Source organism: Bactrocera neohumeralis, chromosome 5, assembly GCF_024586455.1.
Source record: "Bactrocera neohumeralis isolate Rockhampton chromosome 5, APGP_CSIRO_Bneo_wtdbg2-racon-allhic-juicebox.fasta_v2, whole genome shotgun sequence".
In the NCBI taxonomy this organism is placed as follows: domain Eukaryota; kingdom Metazoa; phylum Arthropoda; class Insecta; order Diptera; family Tephritidae; genus Bactrocera; species Bactrocera neohumeralis.
Genome location: NC_065922.1, coordinates 60321221 through 60340529, shown reverse-complemented (window position 1 = coordinate 60340529; position 19309 = coordinate 60321221). Strand labels below are relative to the sequence as shown.

Here is a 19309-nt window from a genome sequence, read left to right as displayed (position 1 = left end):
TGACCATTTCTATCCAAAAAATTCACTCGCATATTAGCTAAACATTTTATACATCTACAATAAATGAAAAGTTTATGTTGTGAATTGTTTCAAAATTTTTAATAAAATTGTACCAAATGAGGAGGCATTAATTTAGAGGATTGCCTTTCGGTCAGAAGCTTATTTTACTTACAACAAGTACACTGTTTCTCAACCTTGCCCTATTGTAACCTCGTTGTTGAAAAAAGTGAGGGAAATTCGTAAAAATTAAATATTTTGAAGTGTATGAAATACGTTTTCTTTTATCAATTCTGAATAACCAGAATTTGTTTTATTTTTAGAGATAGTATATTTTAATAATTCGAATAAAGATCGCAGATGACGTTAAAGCCTGTGCAAGTCTTTGGACTCGTATAATATTGTGATGACATAAAACAGAAATTAAATTTTTTACTTCTTTAAAAATATTAATACTGGAACTAACTTAAGTTTTTCATTAAATATTTAACATATTTTGACGCTTTTTCTATGCATTTTCAGATATGGAGCTTGAATCAGTATTCGTTAATTAACACATACACGGCTGAACATGCCAAAAACAGTTTCTTCAAACATATTGGCCAAGGTGTCAGCCAAGTGCATATAGACAATTATGGGCGTCTTTTCTCCTGTGGCTCGGATGGGTGCATGAAAGTCCGACAGCTAGTGGAAAAGGAATCAGTTGTTCACACTATGTACTAAACTATTTAAACATGTACCACTATTTCGGTTTACAACTCAACTGTATTTTAGTTGGAGATTTTAAATTCGGTATTGTTCATAACCACTCGAATGTCAACATTTTTGTGACATTTTACAGGTTGAGTACATTTCGGAAAAATATTAACGAGTAAATAAACTGTTTCAAATAATTTTCAGTTATTTTTAATACAAAATACAAATTAGAAAAACAGTGAAATAAAAAAACTGAAAATTGTATTGAGGATCCAGTTCTAAAGAAATCTAGTACTAATTTTTAATACATTTTTTCAATAAAATACGAATTTGGCAATCCTGGTTTTGCGAAGAAACAATTAATCAACAATTGTTTCTTGAATGAAATTCAAAGTAATGGTTAAATTCATCCTAAATTAGTTAAAATCATTATTAAGAAGTATATCTAGTTCATTTTGAAATGTTTTATAAAACTTACCAATCATCAACAACATTCCTTAAATCACAATGAAAATATTTATGTTACTACACACATGCATTTTACTTTCTTTGTTTATTCTCTCTTACTTTTCTAATGTGAATCATTCACAATGCGTAACCAGCTATCAAAATTACTTGAAGAAATAATGTATTTTTTTCTTGAGCAATTTCTTAAGAGCTGGATACGGACCTTTAATTCAAATATTTGCTAAGTTGGTGCTTGAATGTTCCAATGGATTTCAGTGTCAAATCTTAACTTTTTTGGATTCGCAACTTCTATGAAACTACAACTGCAGTCAGTCGATATACTAAGTAACTCTTTAGTTATTATGGAGTTGCTCTAACTTCAATTTATCTGAGTCGAGTTGTAAACCGTAATATGGGTCGTAATTATTTAGAATGACTTCTTGTTGGATATAAAATACCAAGTATGCATTATATGTATATGTTTATGTTATATTTATGTAGTTTCAAAAATAAAGTAAATGTTATCAATTCTAATAATCTTCCTTTACTCATTTCAATTTTGTTTTAGGAAAGAATTTTTACCATTCCAAGAAAATTAGCCATAGCTAAGTTCCATATTATAATTGCACACATAGTTCGTCGTTAACATATTTAAACTTAAAAAAAAAAATACAGGAAAATTTGGTACAGATATCAACGATGAAATATGTGCATGCAACGCATCCGCATTTCACATTAGAATTCTAAAATTTAAACTTATTATATTGATACATACTATCTATTGATATATTTTCAAGGAATTAATATGTTACATTCTTTCCTAATATTCTTATGAGAAATAACCAAATAGCTGGAGGCAACTTTCGTAATCCAAGATATACACCCAACTCTTTTTTTACATGGTTTTTTACATGGTTTCCTATAGTAAAACACGTTCCATGTCATCTCAGAAATGTGTAAAAAACGTGTAAAAAAATTTTAAAACTATAAAGTTTCAGATATGCATACGAATTGTATGTTCATATGGCATTTTATTGATAATTAAAACTTAATATACATAATTGATACAGGTGAAAAATTGGTAGAGCATGCAAAAAATAAAAGAATCTGTTAATACGGAACTAAGAACAGAAAACTTAGAATAGAAATAAGGGGAAAATATTTACATAGCTACATAATTATTCGTCGCTACTTGATAACAAGCGCAATTGCTTACGACGTACTGGACAAAAGTCGGTATCATCGCTGGAGATATCCATTTCAGCAATGTAAATATCATGCGAACAAAATGTGTAGGCAAGAGCTATCGAATAAGGGGATTTCCCAGTTACTAATATTTATGTTCATTTCAACAATGGTGCTAAGTGTGGTAAAAACAGACATAATTACAAGACAGTGATTTTGAAACCGTAGTAGATTAAAAATTTTTTACAAAAAAAAAAACTTTCTCAACCGTTGTAACTTCAAATCCGTGTAAAAAGAAACCCTGTAAAAAAAGAGTTGGGTGTACATATGTATAGATAATGAATACATTTTATTTATTTCATTGTCATTGTATCTAGTTATCATAAAACTAACTAACGAACAATTTGTTTTGCTTATTGTATAAATCAAAATAATTAATGGTGCTCTGTGTAAAAATTGCAGAGTCTCGCTACTATATAGGTGATACGCTTTAGCCTTTCTTTCCATTTACTTTGAGCAATAACAGCCATGGCTTCAGTGTTCACATGGTCAGATAGTCTTTCCATATGAGACTTTATATTTTTTGATTGATGCTGCAACTAAGTCAATTCCGAGATCGCGTTCAAGATCGTACCAAGGCGCATTAACGGCGCATCTTAAAACTTTGTTTTGGAATCGCTGAATTTGTACAACAGTACAACTAGGGCTTGAGCAGCCCCAAAGTTGTATCCCATAAGTCCAAACTGGTCTGAACACCTGCTTTTAGATTATAATCTTGTGGTATGTAGATAAGGCAGAGCTTCTATCCAATAACCAATATATGTTTCTGAATTTTAATTATAATTCTTCTTTTTTATTTTAGACATGTATTGTGATATGGTATTTCCGTATCATTTAAGTACAGACGCATATATCTAGTATTGCTGTATGTGAAATCAATATGTACTGTTTTAGTTACGTTTAATTTTATTTGCCAATTAGCTGTCCATTCAAATATGTTGTTTAAATCTTGCAATTGATGCAGTTTGTGTTTTGCAAAGGTTATTGTAATACAATTGTCATCGTATGGAAGATCGCATGTAAAGAGTAGGTAAAGGATGGGTCCTAGCACATTACCCTGAGGAACACCAGCTTTTATTTCCTTTAAATCAGAGTACATATCTCCATGTTAAATTCGAAAAAAACGGTCCGAAAGGTATAATTTTAAAATGTTGTAATATTTTTTTGGTAAAAGCATTTTAATTTTGTTTACAAGCCCGCCACGGCAAACTTCATCAAAGGCTTTAAAACGCAGACGACCGAGCAAACTTTTTTTCTTTAAAGGCATTTTCAAAGACTTGAGTTATTCTACTTGGCCAACAGTGGAGTGATTTTTGCGAAAGCCATACTGATGCACCGGTATCAGTTTCCTCTCTTCAATTATGTTGTTAAGACGCACAGTAAGCATTTGTTCCAAAAATTTTCAAAGTATTGGCAGGAGAGATATGGGCCCTTATGAAGTAATGTCATGCACTGGCTTATCAGGTTTATTGAACATAATAATCTCTGCAGTTTAGCAGTAAATAGATACGTATTGTAGATTAATAGTAGCATTCATTATAGCAGTAAGTTTACTTATGTATAACATTTTGAGGAAGCTCGTTTAGTATTTAGCTGGTAACCAGATGATTTTTTAGACTTCAGTTTTTTTATTTCGTTAGGTTCCCTTTCTGCTTCATTGGATGTGTCATATGGTTTAAAGACATCTTCTGAAAAAAACATTTGCTTCCACTATACCGCTTTTGGCCCATGTCTGGTCTGCTATTCTGATGGAATGATGCTGAGTTCGGGTCGAGATGATATACTTATGACCTGCGGTAACGTTTCTTTTATTTCTTGTACTACTCCAGGCTACATATTGAATTGTGTTTGTCAAATTCATCATTTCTTTATCTAGCTTGGAATTACAACTTATTTTTACGTGATTATTAATATTGGATAGCATTTCCTTAAAGTGTTCCCAGTCAGTGTTTTAATTTGTTAGTGTGAGTCATGGTACCTTAATAACAACACTTTCGTATAGTGTTACATATATTGGTGAATGTTCAGAAGTAATAATGGATACATGACCGGTTTGATCTCGCGGTGGCAGATGTGGCAATCTGTCAATGTCAGATCATATAATCATACGATTTGCGGATTGCGGACCGATTTACCACTCGAATCCCAAGAAGTACGAACTGTGATGCCTTTAGGGAAATTCTAGGGCCTGGATTGGATGATTGCAAGGAATATGTTCACTGCAGACTCAATCAAGTGGGCACTGGCCTCCTTCTCGAACTATAAGTCTCCAGGGGCAGACTCAACCCACACCTGGTAGGATTGATGAGTGATAGCTTTGTGATGGCGTATATTCCAGAACCGTGGAGAATAGCTAAGGTAATCTTCATCCCCAAGGTAGGAAGGACTACACGCTTGCCAAATCATTCCGGCCAAATAGTCTCACTTCCTTCATGCTGAAAGGGATGGAAAACATTGTGGACAGTCAGCACGGGTTTTATTCCCTCTGCTATGGAGCCTAGTAGTAGAAGAGCTCCTTTAGGTGTTCACTAGCATAAAGATTCAGTTGAAAAGGGCTTAAGTCTATCAAAGGGATGGTGTAACATAGTAGGGTTAAATATCAACCCCGCAAACACCGTGGTCCCTTTTTTCTTCCAGTCTTAAGGCCTCTAACGCTCGGTGGCAGGGAGTTGGTGGTTTCTAAAGAAGTCAAATTCCTTGGTCTTACATTAGAATCAACCTTACGGTGGAGTAAGCATGTGGATGTAACACTGTCCAAGGCCACCAATGCACTCATGATGTACAGACGCCTAGCCGGCAGATCCTGGGGCAGCAAGCCAGGTATCTTAAGATGGCTGTATACCATAATCGTAAGACATAATCTGGGTGCCGGGGCATAAAGGTGTAACCGACGAACTAGACCGTTCTGCGTCCACGATGATGGGGTCAAAACCATGCATTGCACTGGGGTTCCACACTTTTAAGGAGCTGCTCTGCACGGAGGAGAGAGTGGGGAAAGAACAACATTGGAAGCAGGATATACAGGACACTGCAGCCTCAGGAAGCACTTGTCCACCATGGGCATAGTTTCTTGTAAAAACTGCCGGTTCGGCGACATGGAGAAGGAAACCCCAGAACGCTTGATTCTCGATTCTCCATCAATTTGCAGAAACAGCTAAGGGCCCTAGGTTCCATTTACATGGACAGGGTCCAGCAGGCCCCTGGAAATGTTCAGGATGCTGAACCTTGGTGACCATATGTGATATAGAGGAGGGCACAATAGACCGTAAGTCGCAGTGCAAAACCTCAATTTTTACTATCTATCTTCGTAATCCAATCCTACGACTGTCTGGTCTAAGTAGCATGAACGTGTTAGGATTTATATCCGCCGAAGGACAATCCTTATTTCATTTAACCAATGTTAAGGCCTACACTACAGCAACAGAAAGCGTAGTCAACACCCACTTAAAAATATTACTCAAAAACATATAGATCGTAAGTGGCATAGAGAATAACCGATGTATTCAAATAACAACAAAAACACGCATAATATATCTAAACTGGACCTGTAAACGTATATGGCACACCGATATGGTTGCATAGATGTAGCTAAATGCAGCCGAAAAAGCTTTAGACTTGTCACAATACTGCACTGCTTATAATTACAGGATGTCTCCTGATGTCTCCAGTTAAACAACTACGTACATATATACATGCGTCACTATATTTCCAGTTAAGGGGGGAGCCTGCTTTAGAGGCTTCAAAAAATCTGTATTTTCAAGGATTTTTTTGGAAAGGAAAGAAATGTCTGATAGAAATTAAACTTTTAGGATTTATTCTTATATATTTGAAGAGTCTTCTCAAATTTTTTTATTATTATACGTTAGATATTCTTCATGTTTGAAGAAATTTACGGAGGCGCCTCGAGTGTGCAATTTCTGTGTGGCGGGCAAGTGCAGGTCGCAATTTTCATCTGAAACAAAAAAACAAAAGAAATTTTTTAATTTTCAATAGTGTAATTCCTAGGTGAACCAAGAAAATTCAACAAAAAGTGAAAAATTCAACAATTTTTCGCAGATTAAAAACACATGCATTTAAAAAAAAAATTTACTTTAAATCGTTTAAAAACCGGATTAATGTTAACTTTCTTAAGGTATTTTAGGTTTACCTAGAAAGGAATTTAATTCCAAATACAACGCATTTTGATTCGTTTCGATAGGACGTTTACTTTTTTTTTCTATCCTGCCCGCCAATTAAGAAAAATCGTAAAAATGAAAAACCGAGAAATCGCGCGTCAAAGTTTTCTCTTTCTGCCCAATCGCTCATATAAATATCTGCTAGACGCTCGGTCACTATTTCCCTTCTAGCTCCGAAAATATTTCGAATTCCCATCTAAAACTTTGGGGGCATATTCTTAGATTACTTTTAAAGAGATTTAAGCAAAAACAAAATAATCGATTTTTTGAAGCTTCTAAAGCAGGCTCCCCCCTTAAGGAACACAATGCACTCCTCTACAAGCAATTTCACATTTTGACAATTGATTTCGCAGATCGGCCGAACCGATGAAATAAATTTCGATACAAGAATATGAAACGCAAAAAAAACTAATTCGGCAGATATGATTATTTGTCATAAAATTTCAAAATCTAACAAAATCAAAATGCGTCGGAAGCGCAAATTAGATAAAATTGTGTTAACACCATAACCACGATTATCGCGTGTATATACCATTTATTTAGTTTTTTATTATTGTTAATAATTTTTGATTTTATTCAGTTTGTCAGTCAGTGTTTAAGCTTTCAACAAAAATTTGCCTTGTGGAAATAGTTAAGAATGGCATTTAATTATTTGGGACAAATAAGTTAAAAATTATGTTAAGAATATACACCCATAAATAAATCCGCAACTATATGACGATGTATAGTATTATTATCAATTGATAATAACAGGGAAATTATAATTATTCAGTTTTTGAATAAACAGATAATATTATCAAATAATGCCAGTTACTACATAAATCGTTAATAAACTGATAGGTCGAGGCGTAAGTACAAAATGTAACCTAGATTGAAAAAAGCCATATAATGACAATTGCAATTAACGCCTTAAAATTTCCTCAATTGAGTTTCGCTTAAAGCTTATGCAAATTTTAAATTCGCTTAAAGGAGAATGACCCGTCAGCATACTAGGCTACAACTTGCAACAAAATAGATCGGATCCCGCTAATAGTCATTTGGAAATCTAAAGGCAAGGAATATGAGAAGACGTCAATAAGTTTCCCCCGGTACACTCGTAAAAGGACAAGAGTAACGTCAACGTCGAGCTGCTAATATCACAGGAAACACGATGTTGTACCATTAGACTAGATTAGTAAGGTTCATTATACATAATTTTTGATTGTGCACATATTGGCAATGAATCTGTTAAAATTTCGAAGAAAAATTTGAAGAGTAGGTAAGTTTTTAATATTTTTTTAAAAGAATCTTTTCAAAACAAGAAAAATTGAATAATTGTAAGGCAAAGCATTAAATATATTTAGTATATTATTGAAATTTCATTCAGGCACATTTATTTCCTCGGTATATCCACGGATCCACGGATGTTGTTGTTAACCTAGCTGTGTAGCTTTTATCAAAGTTACCAGCAGAAGAAGCGCCAAAGCATTTTTATTAATGAATATGACCCAATACAGGACATGTCTATACCGCAGCAGGTGGTGAAGATTGCAAAAAAAGTTGGACCAGGCGTAGGTGCCTTCAGGAAGTATTCGCCAATAAGACTAAAAAGGGGTGAAAGTCATGGACACTTGTGAAAGGTAAACATTTTATAAATTTTATTTGTATAATGTATGTTAATACATTAACTTGCATATGCTTGTGCTATGTTTTAGTGACAAACCAGTAGACGGAGATCAAGCTCGAAAGAACTAGAGGACAAAAAAATTGCGTTTTTTTATTTTAGTGCCATTGTAACTAGTTATCATATAATAAACTAACGAACAATTTGTTTTGCTTATTGTATAATTCAAAATAATTAATGGTGCTCTGTGTAAAAATTGCAGTCTCGCTACTATATAGGTGACACGCTTTAGCCTTTCTTTCCATTTACTTTGAGCGATAACATCCATGGCTTCAGTGTTCACATGGTCAGATAGTCTTTCCATATGAGACCATATTTTTTGATTGATGCTGCAACTGATTCAATTCCGAGATCGCGTTCAAGATCGTACCAAGCCGCATTAACGTCGCATCTTAAAACTTAAAACTTTGCTTGAGCAGCCCCAAAGTTGTATCCCATAAGTCCAAACTGGTCTGAACACCTGCTTGTAGATTATAATTTTGTGGTACATAGATAAGGCAGAGCTTCTATCCAATAACCAATACATGTTTCTGAATTTTAATTACAATTCTTCTCTTTTTATTTTAGACATGTATTGTGATATGGTATTTGCACATCATTTAAGTACAGACGCATAGTATATCTAGTATTGTTGTATGTGAAATCAATATGTACTGTTTTAGTTACGTTTAATTTTATTCGCCAATTAGCATCTTGCAATTGATGCAGTTTGTGTTTTGCAAAGGTTATTGTAATACAATTTTCATCGTGTGGTAGATCGCATTATTCTACTTGGTCAATAGTGGAGTGATTTTTTCGAAAGCCAAACTGATGCGCCGGTATCAGTTTCCTCTCTTCAATTATGTTGTTAAGACGCAAAGTAAGTGTTTGTTCCAAAAACTTCGAAAGTATTGGCAGGAGAGATATGGGCCGATACGAAGTAATGTCATGCAGTGGCTTACCAGGTTTATTGAACATAATAATCTCTGCAGTTTAGCAGTAAATAGATACGTGTTGTAGATTAATAGTAGCATTCATTATAGCAGTAATTTTACTTGTCACGTTTTGAGGAAGCACGTTTAGTATTTAGCTGGTAACCAGGTGATTTTTTAGACTTCAGTTTTTTTATTTCTGCACATACCTCATCGTTAGTTATTAGAGAAATTTCGGTGTAATTCTCGTAAGTATACGTATGAGGTTTAAAGACATCGTCAAGGTACTCCGAAAAAAACATTTGCTTCCCCTATACCGCTCTTGGCCCATGTCTGGTCTGCTTTTCTGATTGGATGATGCTGAGTTACGAGTAGAGAAAATTTGTTTGTACACTTCCAAAGTGAATAATCATTCCTATGGTCTTTAAAAAAAACTTTTCAGATAATCCATAAGAGTTTCTAAATATCGCATAAAAAGCATTTAACTATTTAAGGCTACTATATGTTCAACAAACCAAATTTCTCCTTTAAGCTTTACACCGGCATTCCGAATGTTCTAAACTTGGATTATATATGGCCGAAAGTAATTTATTTTGGCGGAAGTTTTTAGTGAGCATGCACTAGCTGAACTTGCGGTCAAAAAGCGTGGATTTAAAAGTGGTGATTTTGACTTAATAGACTAAGAACGTACTGGGAGGCCTTACTGGATAAAGATTGCTACATACATAAGAAATTCTCACAGAATCTTTGGGAGTCACTCAAGCAGCCATATCAAAACGTGTAAATGCTGTTTGAAAGCAATAGAAATAAGTCAGTTTTGCGTGTTTGTGACTGGTGATGAAGAATAGTATCCATTTCGGCAACTATAAACGCAAAAATCATAGGTGAAACTTACTTGACCAATCAAAATCGGCCAAAGCCGAATTTCTATAATATATTTAAATTACTCAATACTTCTAGTTTTAAATTAATTAATTTAAAAATTAAATTAGCTTATATATGTACAAATTGTGTAAATATTAAGAATTAGCAAATTGATGTACTTAGTATTGTAAATTATACAATGTATAACAATATAAACCCATATATAAGGTTTTTACCAAAAAAATAATGTTAATATAGCAAATACCATACATACATATATTTTGCCAAAAAATTATTAGATATGAACAATAATATTAGATATGAATAATAATATTTAAAAGCTAATTTAAAACAATTACTAAAAATTTGTAAAAATAATTGTAAGAAGGAAAATTCAGTTTGTAATATATATATAAATGGTAATAATTAGAAACTAAAAAATTGTAAAAATAGAAAGGAAAAATATAACTGTTATGTGTAAACATGTAAACTTAAAAAAAGGATTAAATAAAAACAAATGAAATGAAAATTTCAATGAAACAAATAACATATCGACCGGTTTTCTTTAACTCGTAGGTGACCATAACATTAACCAAACAAACTATTTTTAATAAAAGATGGCTAACCAAACAAATAGCCAATGAAACAGATGCTATTAACCGAAGAGAAAAGATAGTTTTCAAAAAAAAAATGGAAAATTAGAGACAGAAAATATATGTAGCATTTGCGCAAAATAAATTAGAGAGAGCGAGTAAGCTAATCACACCGACGTGTAGTGAAAGAGGAGAAATAATTACTTTTTCCCGAGGCTAGAACAATGAATAATTAATTTGTAATTAATGCATTATTATCCGATAAGTTTGGATAATAATGTTAATTACTTACTGATAACCTATCGGTGACCGGTTATCTAACTTTTACCCGTCTTTTAGAGTACAGCTCAGGAAAGGAAAAATACCAAATATCTATCCTTAGATGAAGTGGAGTTTCCTGATATTCTGGAGTGTCTTCAGGATTTCACGTGCCTTTAGAAAGGCTCATTTCACCGTGGAGCGGTGGTGAATATATTGGTTTCTGTTGTAGAGTCAGTCTCTATGCATTTTTGTTAAGGTTTGACAACTTTTTTTTATTTATTTTTTTCTGAACCACCAACATCTCAAGAATATTGTGTTAAAGTTTTAGGTCATTCGGAGAAAGACTTAGAAAGTTACAGCAGGTTGAATAACGGTACCTCTAACTTAGGTTTGCGCGCCTTCCAGCTACCTGCGCTGAGCGGTAAAAACTTTGAATCGATTTTCCCAAATATATCATTTTTAAAGTCGGTGACCAGTCTACAGAAAAAACTACTGCATTGATCGTTTTGAAATTTTGTACAAATATTCTACATATATATAGCTCTCGAATGATGTCGAGTTTATTTTAATTACTAACAAATTTTTTCGTCTAAAATCGTCATTTTGGCTTGAAAATGGTACCAAAAGTTGAAAAATTGAAAAATTAAAAGAAAAACTCGACGTCAATTGAAAGATAAACTAATAAACTAAAGAAAGCATTTTGATTTTTTGGTTTAAGATGATCCAGTCATGCTGTAGGCTGGTCACCGCACAAAAACTTCTTTTCGAGGTGCCTGCAGAGATCGACGATAAATCCGTTATTCCTCGCTATTTTTCGATAAAACTTTTTTAAGTATCCTTCAAATGTTGTACTTTCATATAATAGTAAGTAAAATAAAGCTATAGCAATAATTTTTTCTAAAAAAATTCTTGAAAAAAGGTCTTTTTTCGACGAAGCAAACCTTACCCCTTAACAAAAGCCATGTTATTCAAATGCACCGAAACGCTGCTTGGAGTGTGAGCAAAGCCGTTATTCAAATTTCTACTTTGGAAGCGAGAATCGTGCAGACAAGACAATAATTACAAATCTGATTAATGCCGCCTAAGAAAATACAAGGTGCGTTCCAAAGTAAGCAGGACTTTTTGAATCTAGCGCCTCTGGTGGCGCCATCTATATGTCGACTAGTGCGTTAGAATCTGCTATCATTATCGATTGTCCAGTGAGAATTTCATGACATTTCATTGATTGGAAGTGAAGTTAATGCGTTTTAAGTGTCAGTATGCTTGTGTTATCGGTGCGAAAATGAGCTTCGAACAAAGAGCTAACATTAAATTTTGTTTTAAAATTGGTAAAACTTTTACCGAAACGTTTCAATTGATAAAACAAGTTTATGGCCGTGATTGCCTATCCCGTAGCAGAGTGCACGGGTGGTTTCAACTTTTTGAAAGTGGTCGTGAGGACATAAATGACGATCAACATGTGGGCCAATCAAAATCCGTGATCACCGGAAACTCCGAAATTCCATCGAAACTGTGTGTGAATTCATAAAAAATTAGCCGAAATCATCATTGAAATTCATGGAAATGGAATTGAACTTCTCTAAAGCATCGGTTTATCTCATTTTGACCGAACATTTGGGATTGCGAAAGGTATGTACACGGTTTGTACGGCACAAATTGACTGATGACCAAAAATTGCTCAGAATCCAACATTCGAAGGGCGATTATTTGACCAAAAATCACATTTTAACCATTAAAAACTCCCCGTATTCACCTGATATGACACCGTGCGACTTCTTCCTTTGTCAATGAAATGAATATTCTGCAAAAAAAAATTTTGTTCGTTCATATCGTTCCAAAAATATTGAATTTTTTGTGCCATACGTTTTAAGAGCGGCAGGGGGACAAATAATTGAATATCTTTGGAATGGTATGAATGAACAAAATTTTTTTTTACAGATTATTATGTAAAGGTGAATATTTTCAGCGATGTGTCACATACTTTTCAGTTTTTTTTGTCGTGAAGAACACATGAAAATTTCAATGGTTTAACAAAAAATTATGTAAAATATTATTATTTAAACAAATGGATCGTGAAAAAATATCGTAGTACGAACATTTCTAGTTTATGAGAAAATAATTTTACAATTTTATAGTGCACTAAATTTCAACCTTAAATAACTTTAACAAAAAATTTAATTTGGAAGAAATATTTATATCACGGGATATGCGGTGATTTTGCGAAATTTTCATTCACCACTTAGTTTGACCCAGTTCCTATATAGCTGCGTTAATATGTGGACCGATATCAAACATTTTCAGCATTAAATTATAGTATATAGTATGTAGGTATAAAATGAAAGAGGATGTTTGGAAATGTGTATATTTTTATATGGGGACCAGAAGACGTATCTCCCTAATTTCATCAGTTTTATTTAAAATAGATTATTTCTGAATTGCATTAAGATTTCTTAAATATTGGCAGATAAAGTCAACCGAAAGTTCCCAAATATTTATATAAGGTATATGGAATCTAAGGGAAATATTTACCAGATTTTCAACAAGAGCATGCTGACATCAGAAAAATATTATTTTCGAATTTCAGATTGTCCGATATATTAGAAAATCAGCCATATGCACTAGGGTACATGTATTTGGGTCAAATCCCTGAAAAGTTATAGTCTGATATCGACAATGTTTGGGCGTATGACCAAATAGGACAGTAATGTTTTACTCTGATAACTGCGTTGATGTTTGATTTGTATGTATATTGTAAAATTTTAAAGTGTGTTATATAGGACATATGTGTGGTTGTCATCCGATTTCTCCCATTTTCACAGTGTGTAATAGAATTGTTTGGAAAACTTCATCTTTGGGGAAAGGCTGTGGTTATTATCTAATTTTTTACCTACTTTCAGGGTGCATGGAGAAGTACTAAAAAGTTTTTCTCTAAGCAAATTTGGTTGAGTTAGATTTAAAAGATATGTACATTTAACTACTTAAAAAATTTAGTGCACAGGTATCCCTCGCCACTGTGATCTTCTTCTTCTTAATCGGCGTAGACACCGCTTACGCGATTATAGCCGAGTTAACAACAGCGCGCCAGTCGTTTCTTCTTTTCGCTGCGTGGCGCCAATTGGATATTCCAAGCGAAGCCAGGTCCTTCTCCACTTGGTCCTTCCAACGGAGTGGAAAGGTGTGGGAAGGTCTTCCTCTTCCTCTGCTTCCCCCGGCGTCGAATACTTTCAGAGCTGGAGTGTTTTCATCCATCCGGACAACATGACCTAGCCAGCGTAGCCGCTGTCTTTTAATTCGCTGAACTATGTCAATGTCGTCATATATCTCGTACAGCTCATCGTTCCATCGGATGCGATATTCGCCGTGGCCAATGCGCAAAGGACCATAAATCTTTCGCAGAATTTTTCTCTCGAAAACTCGTAACGTAGACTCTTCGGTTGCTGTCATCGCCCAAGCCTCTGCACCATATAGCAGGACGGGAATTATGAGCGACTTATAGAGTTTAGCTTTTGTTCGTCGAGAGAGGACTTTACTTTTCAATTGCCTACTCAGTCCGAAGTAGCACCTGTTGGCAAGAGCAATCCTGCGTTGGATTTCCAGGCTGACATTATTAGTGGTGTTAATGCTGGTTCCTAAATAGACGAAATTATCTACAACGTCAAAGTTATGACTGTCAACAGTGATGTGAGAGCCAAGTCGCGAGTGCGACGACTGTTTGTTTGATGACAGGAGATATTTCGTTTTGCCCTCGTTCACTACCAGACCCATTTTCTGTGCTTCCTTGTCCAGCCTGGAGAAAGCAGAACTAACGGCGCGGGTGTTGAGGCCGATGATATCAATATCGTCGGCATACGCCAGCAGCTGTACACTCTTATAGAAGATGGTACCTTCTCTGTTTAGTTCTGCAGCTCGAACTATTTTCTCCAGAAGCAGGTTGAAGAAGTCGCACGATAGGGAGTCGCCTTGTCTGAAACCCCGTTTGGTATCGAACGGCTCGGAGAGGTCCTTCCCGATCCTGACGGAGCTTTTCGTGTTGCTCAACGTCAGTTTACACAGCCGTATTAGTTTTGCGGGGATACCAAATTCAGACATCGCGGCATAAAGGCAGCTCCTTTTCGTGCTGTCGAAAGCAGCTTTGAAATCGACGAAGAGGTGGTGTGTGTCGATTCTCCTTTCACAGGTCTTTTCCAAGATTTGGCGCATGGTGAATATCTGGTCGGTTGTTGACTTTCCAGGTCTGAAGCCACACTGATAAGATCCAATCAGTTTGTTGACGGTGGGCTTTAATCTTTCACACAATACGCTCGATAGAACCTTATATGCGATGTTGAGGAGGCTAATCCCACGGTAGTTGGCGCAGATTGTGGGGTCTCCTTTTTTATGGATTGGGCATAGCACACTTAAATTCCAATCGTTGGGCATGCTCTCGTCCGACCATATTTTACAAAGAAGCTGATGCATGCTCCTTATCAGTTCTTCGCGGCCATGTTTGAATAGCTCAGCCGGCAATCCGACGGCCCCTGCCGCTTTGTTCTTCTTCAGGCGGGCAATTGCTATTCGAACTTCTTCATGGTCGGGCAATGGAACGTCTGCTCCATCGTCATCGATTGGGGAATCGGGTTCGCCTTCTCCTGGCGTTGTGCGTTCACTGCCATTCAGGAGGCTGGAGAAGTGTTCCCTCCATAATTTAAGTATGCTCTGGGCATCGGTCACTAGATCACCTTTGGGGGTTCTACAAGAGTATGCTCCGGTCTTGAAACCTTCTGTAAGCCGCCGCATTTTTTCGTAGAATTTTCGAGCATTACCCCTGTCGGCCAGCTTATCAAGCTCTTCGTACTCACGCATTTCGGCCTCTTTCTTCTTCTGTCTGCAAATGCGTCTCGCTTCCCTCTTCAACTCTCGGTATCTATCCCATCCCGCACGTGTAGTGGTCGATCGTAACGTTGTGAGGTAGGCAGCCTGTTTTCTCTCCGCTGCGACACGGCACTCCTCGTCGTACCAGCTGTTCTTTTGCTCTTTCCGAAAACCAATGGTTTCGGTTGCAGCCGTACGTAAGGAATTTGAAATGCCGTCCCACAAGCCGAGTAGAAAATCGTTCGGCTGTCTGTTGTGATTGCAGCTTCTCGACGTCGAGCCTTCCTTGTGTTTGTTGGCGTGCGTTTTTTGCTGCACAGAGGCGAGTGCGAATCTTAGCTGCAACAAGATAGTGGTCCGAGTCGATGTTAGGACCTCGGAGCGCACGCACATCTAAAACACTGGAGACGTGTCTTCCATCTATCACAACATGATCGATCTGGTTGGTAGTTTTTCGATCCGGAGACAGCCAGGTAGCTTGATGAATCTTCTTATGCTGGAATCTAGTACTACAGATAACCATATTTCGGGCCCCGGCGAAGTCAATCAGCCTCAACCCATTTGGGGATGTTTCGTCGTGGAGGCTGAATTTACCGACCGTAGTGCCAAATATACCTTCTTTGCCCACCCTGGCGTTAAAGTCGCCAAAAACGATTTTGACATCGTGGCGGGGGCAGCTCTCATAAGCGCGCTCCAAGCGCTCATAGAAGACATCTTTGGTCACATCGTCCTTCTCTTCCGTCGGGGCGTTGGCGCAAATCAGCGATATGTTGAAGAACCTCGCTTTGATGCGGATTGTGGCTAGACGTTCATTCACCGGATTGAATGATAGTACTCGGCGACGGAGTCTCTCTCCCACCACGAATCCACACCAAACTTGCGCTCCTTTATATGGCCACTGTAGTAAATGTCACAAGGACCTACTCGTCTCTGTCCTTGTCCCGTCCATCGCATTTCTTGGACGGCGGTGATGTCAGCCTTTATTTTTGCGAGGACATCAACCAGCTGGGCAGCGGCACCTTCCCAATTAAGGGTCCGGACATTCCAGGTGCATGCCCTCAAATCGTAGTACTTATTCCGTTTGCCATGGTCGTCATCAAAAGGGGGGTCTCTCATCCGAGGCTGGTTATAGCTCTTCACTGGGGGTGTTTTTTTACGTGGCGGGTCCCAAACCCAGCGCACAACCCTTGTAGGGAAAGTTTCGCCTTCTCACTTTAGCTCGCCTTCGAACGGATGTTCTTAGGCTACCCAGAGGATACTTGGTCAAAGACCGGAAGTAGTGAGCTGCTTGAGCCATGTGTAAAAGAATCGTTTCTGGCCACTCCCAAGTGAATGGCGATCAGAGAACTTTCCTCACTTGCGTGAACTTCTACACATGACTCCATCCGCCACTGTGATCACCTGTATCAAATTGCAATTTTATACTTTTATTTGGTTCTTAATTATGGCACTCTATGAGATTTCGCTTAAAGGCCCTTTGTGGGCGTGGCAATAAACCGCTTCCGCCTATCTGCAATACCAACCCTCCTTGAGTATCATGGAACACGTTTACAAAGTTTCATTAAAATGTCTTAATTTTACTCGCTTGCACGCACGATCACCCTGATCAATTATATTATTAATACAGTGAGTTCAAAAAGTGTTCACCTATAGTAAAAAATAGTGCATTGCAGCTGATCTTTACAAAAATTAACATTTCAAACTAAATTTTGTTTTAAGAAAAGTAGAGTACATTTAATCAAAAACTTTTTAACATCAACAAGCACTTCATTTAATAATCTCCTGTGCTATAGTAGATATAAAGTAATACAATTCATGTGAACATTATTTGAACTTAGAGGTAAGTGGCGATTGAAGCTCAATAACTAATAATTTGGGAGACCGCCTTTAGCTTTTATGACTGCTTTAAGGCGGTCAGTTATAAAGTTGATTAGATAATTTAAAATTTCCGGAGAAAAGCTATTCCAAACTCATTCAACTTGAGTCCAGAGCTCATTTATGGTTTTTGGTGTTCCTCTTTGAACAGTTAACCGTTTTTTAACAATCGCCCATAAATTTACAATAGGATTCATATCGGATGACTGAGCTGTCCACTCCACCACCCGAATTCCGTTATTTTTCAACAAAGAGTTTGTAATGCGGGCGGTATATTTAGGGTCATTATTTTGCATGTGTAACAAATCCACCGGGAATTCTAGAACTAATATAGTTGTGCATTATTCCGTTAATTCGACGCAGTTTTCCTACCTTTCCTCCACAGAAACAACCCACACCATATGTGAACCAACTCCGAATTTAAATGTGCGCAACATATTCCTATCCATGAGATCGCATCGCTTGTTATACCATGTCTAAATGTGTCTATCTTAATTAATACGATTAATTTTCGTGTCGTCAGACCAAATTACTAGTTCGAACTGTTCACTTGTCCAGTTTTTGTGTTCTTTCCCAAATTTCATTCTAGCCGCTTTGTTCTTTGCTGATATGTACGGTTTTTAATCATTGGTCTTGCACGCACATTGGAACTTTTCAGCAGATTTCGAATGGTATTGTTGCGTACTTTAGTGCCTAAAGACGACAATAACACTTTCTAAGCCTCCACTGCGTTTTTAACTGATTCACTCATGATAAGACGCCGTAAGGTCCTTTCTGTTTGAGGAGTGGCTTTTTAGGCCTGCAGCAAAATGCGGTTCAATTTTTTAGTCCTGTCTGAAAATTTACTAGGTTTGATAAATAAATAATAATTTTTCGACCTTTAATTTTTGTTACAAGCTTTAGCAAATGCGAAATACTTCGCACAATAAAATTATTAAAAAATGCTAAAAATTATAATGTAACAACGAAATTAGTTACATACTGCGTCACATCAGCTCAGAAAGTGTTCACGAGCACTTACGGATTTGAACTGTCACATTTAAATAAACATGGAAATCTAACGAAGTGGGCTTTGAAAACTAGAATGTCGATGCCATATAACAGCAAAAAATGTTTCTTAAGGTATTGTCATATTTGGATGAAATTCAATGAACACGTGAACACTTTTTGAACTCACTGTATGTATATCGTCACCTAAAATGCAAAATAACGTATCATTAAAAAAATTGAAATTTAGTTTATTATTGCTTATGATTCACTACATCATATTACATATGGGTAGCATTTTCGGCTCCACTGCCTGATATAACCAAAACTCAAATTTTCCATTATATAATTTTTCCTTCGCCTGTAAACTTATGAAAATTGATGTTATGTTATTTTGGATTTTAGATGACGATTATATCTCCATATCTATCTCGATGACTATTAAACTTTGTGGAACATGTTGCGAAAGTGTAATAAAGCATTTACTTTAAATATATTCAGAATATATAACTCTAAAATTTAAAAATAGGCAATCTTATTTTTGGGTATACGATTACGGCTACCGCACGGCCATATTACTGGCGATAGTATAAATACACTATAGAGATGTAACGTTATGCTGACTTTTGTTTAAAAACAACTGAGCAAACTAGATTTCGTTGATTATTCTATCTTTTGTATTATGCACTGTTGACTAAAGAAATCCAAAATATTATTGGCTGAGAAGCCAGAAATAATAATTAA

The 19309-nt window shown here is 36.1% G+C and overlaps 1 protein-coding gene and 1 long non-coding RNA gene across 2 annotated transcripts in view; both read left to right on the top strand.

Annotated features, from left to right (window-relative positions):
- The window catches only part of LOC126760154 (dmX-like protein 2), a 60779-nt gene extending 59102 nt beyond the window's left edge, over positions 1-1677 (top strand). The window contains exon 21 of the mRNA XM_050475594.1: positions 520-1677. Coding sequence (XP_050331551.1) covers positions 520-720 — 201 coding nt within the window. The 3' untranslated portion in view covers positions 721-1677. The remainder of the gene's footprint in view (positions 1-519) is intronic.
- Positions 1678-2727: 1050 nt separating this feature from the next.
- LOC126760205 (uncharacterized) lies at positions 2728-8519 on the top strand. The gene is made up of 4 exons (XR_007667164.1): positions 2728-4181; positions 7530-7818; positions 7927-8179; positions 8255-8519. It is a non-coding gene; the product is annotated as an uncharacterized LOC126760205 (long non-coding RNA).
- Positions 8520-19309: the final 10790 nt, after the last annotated feature.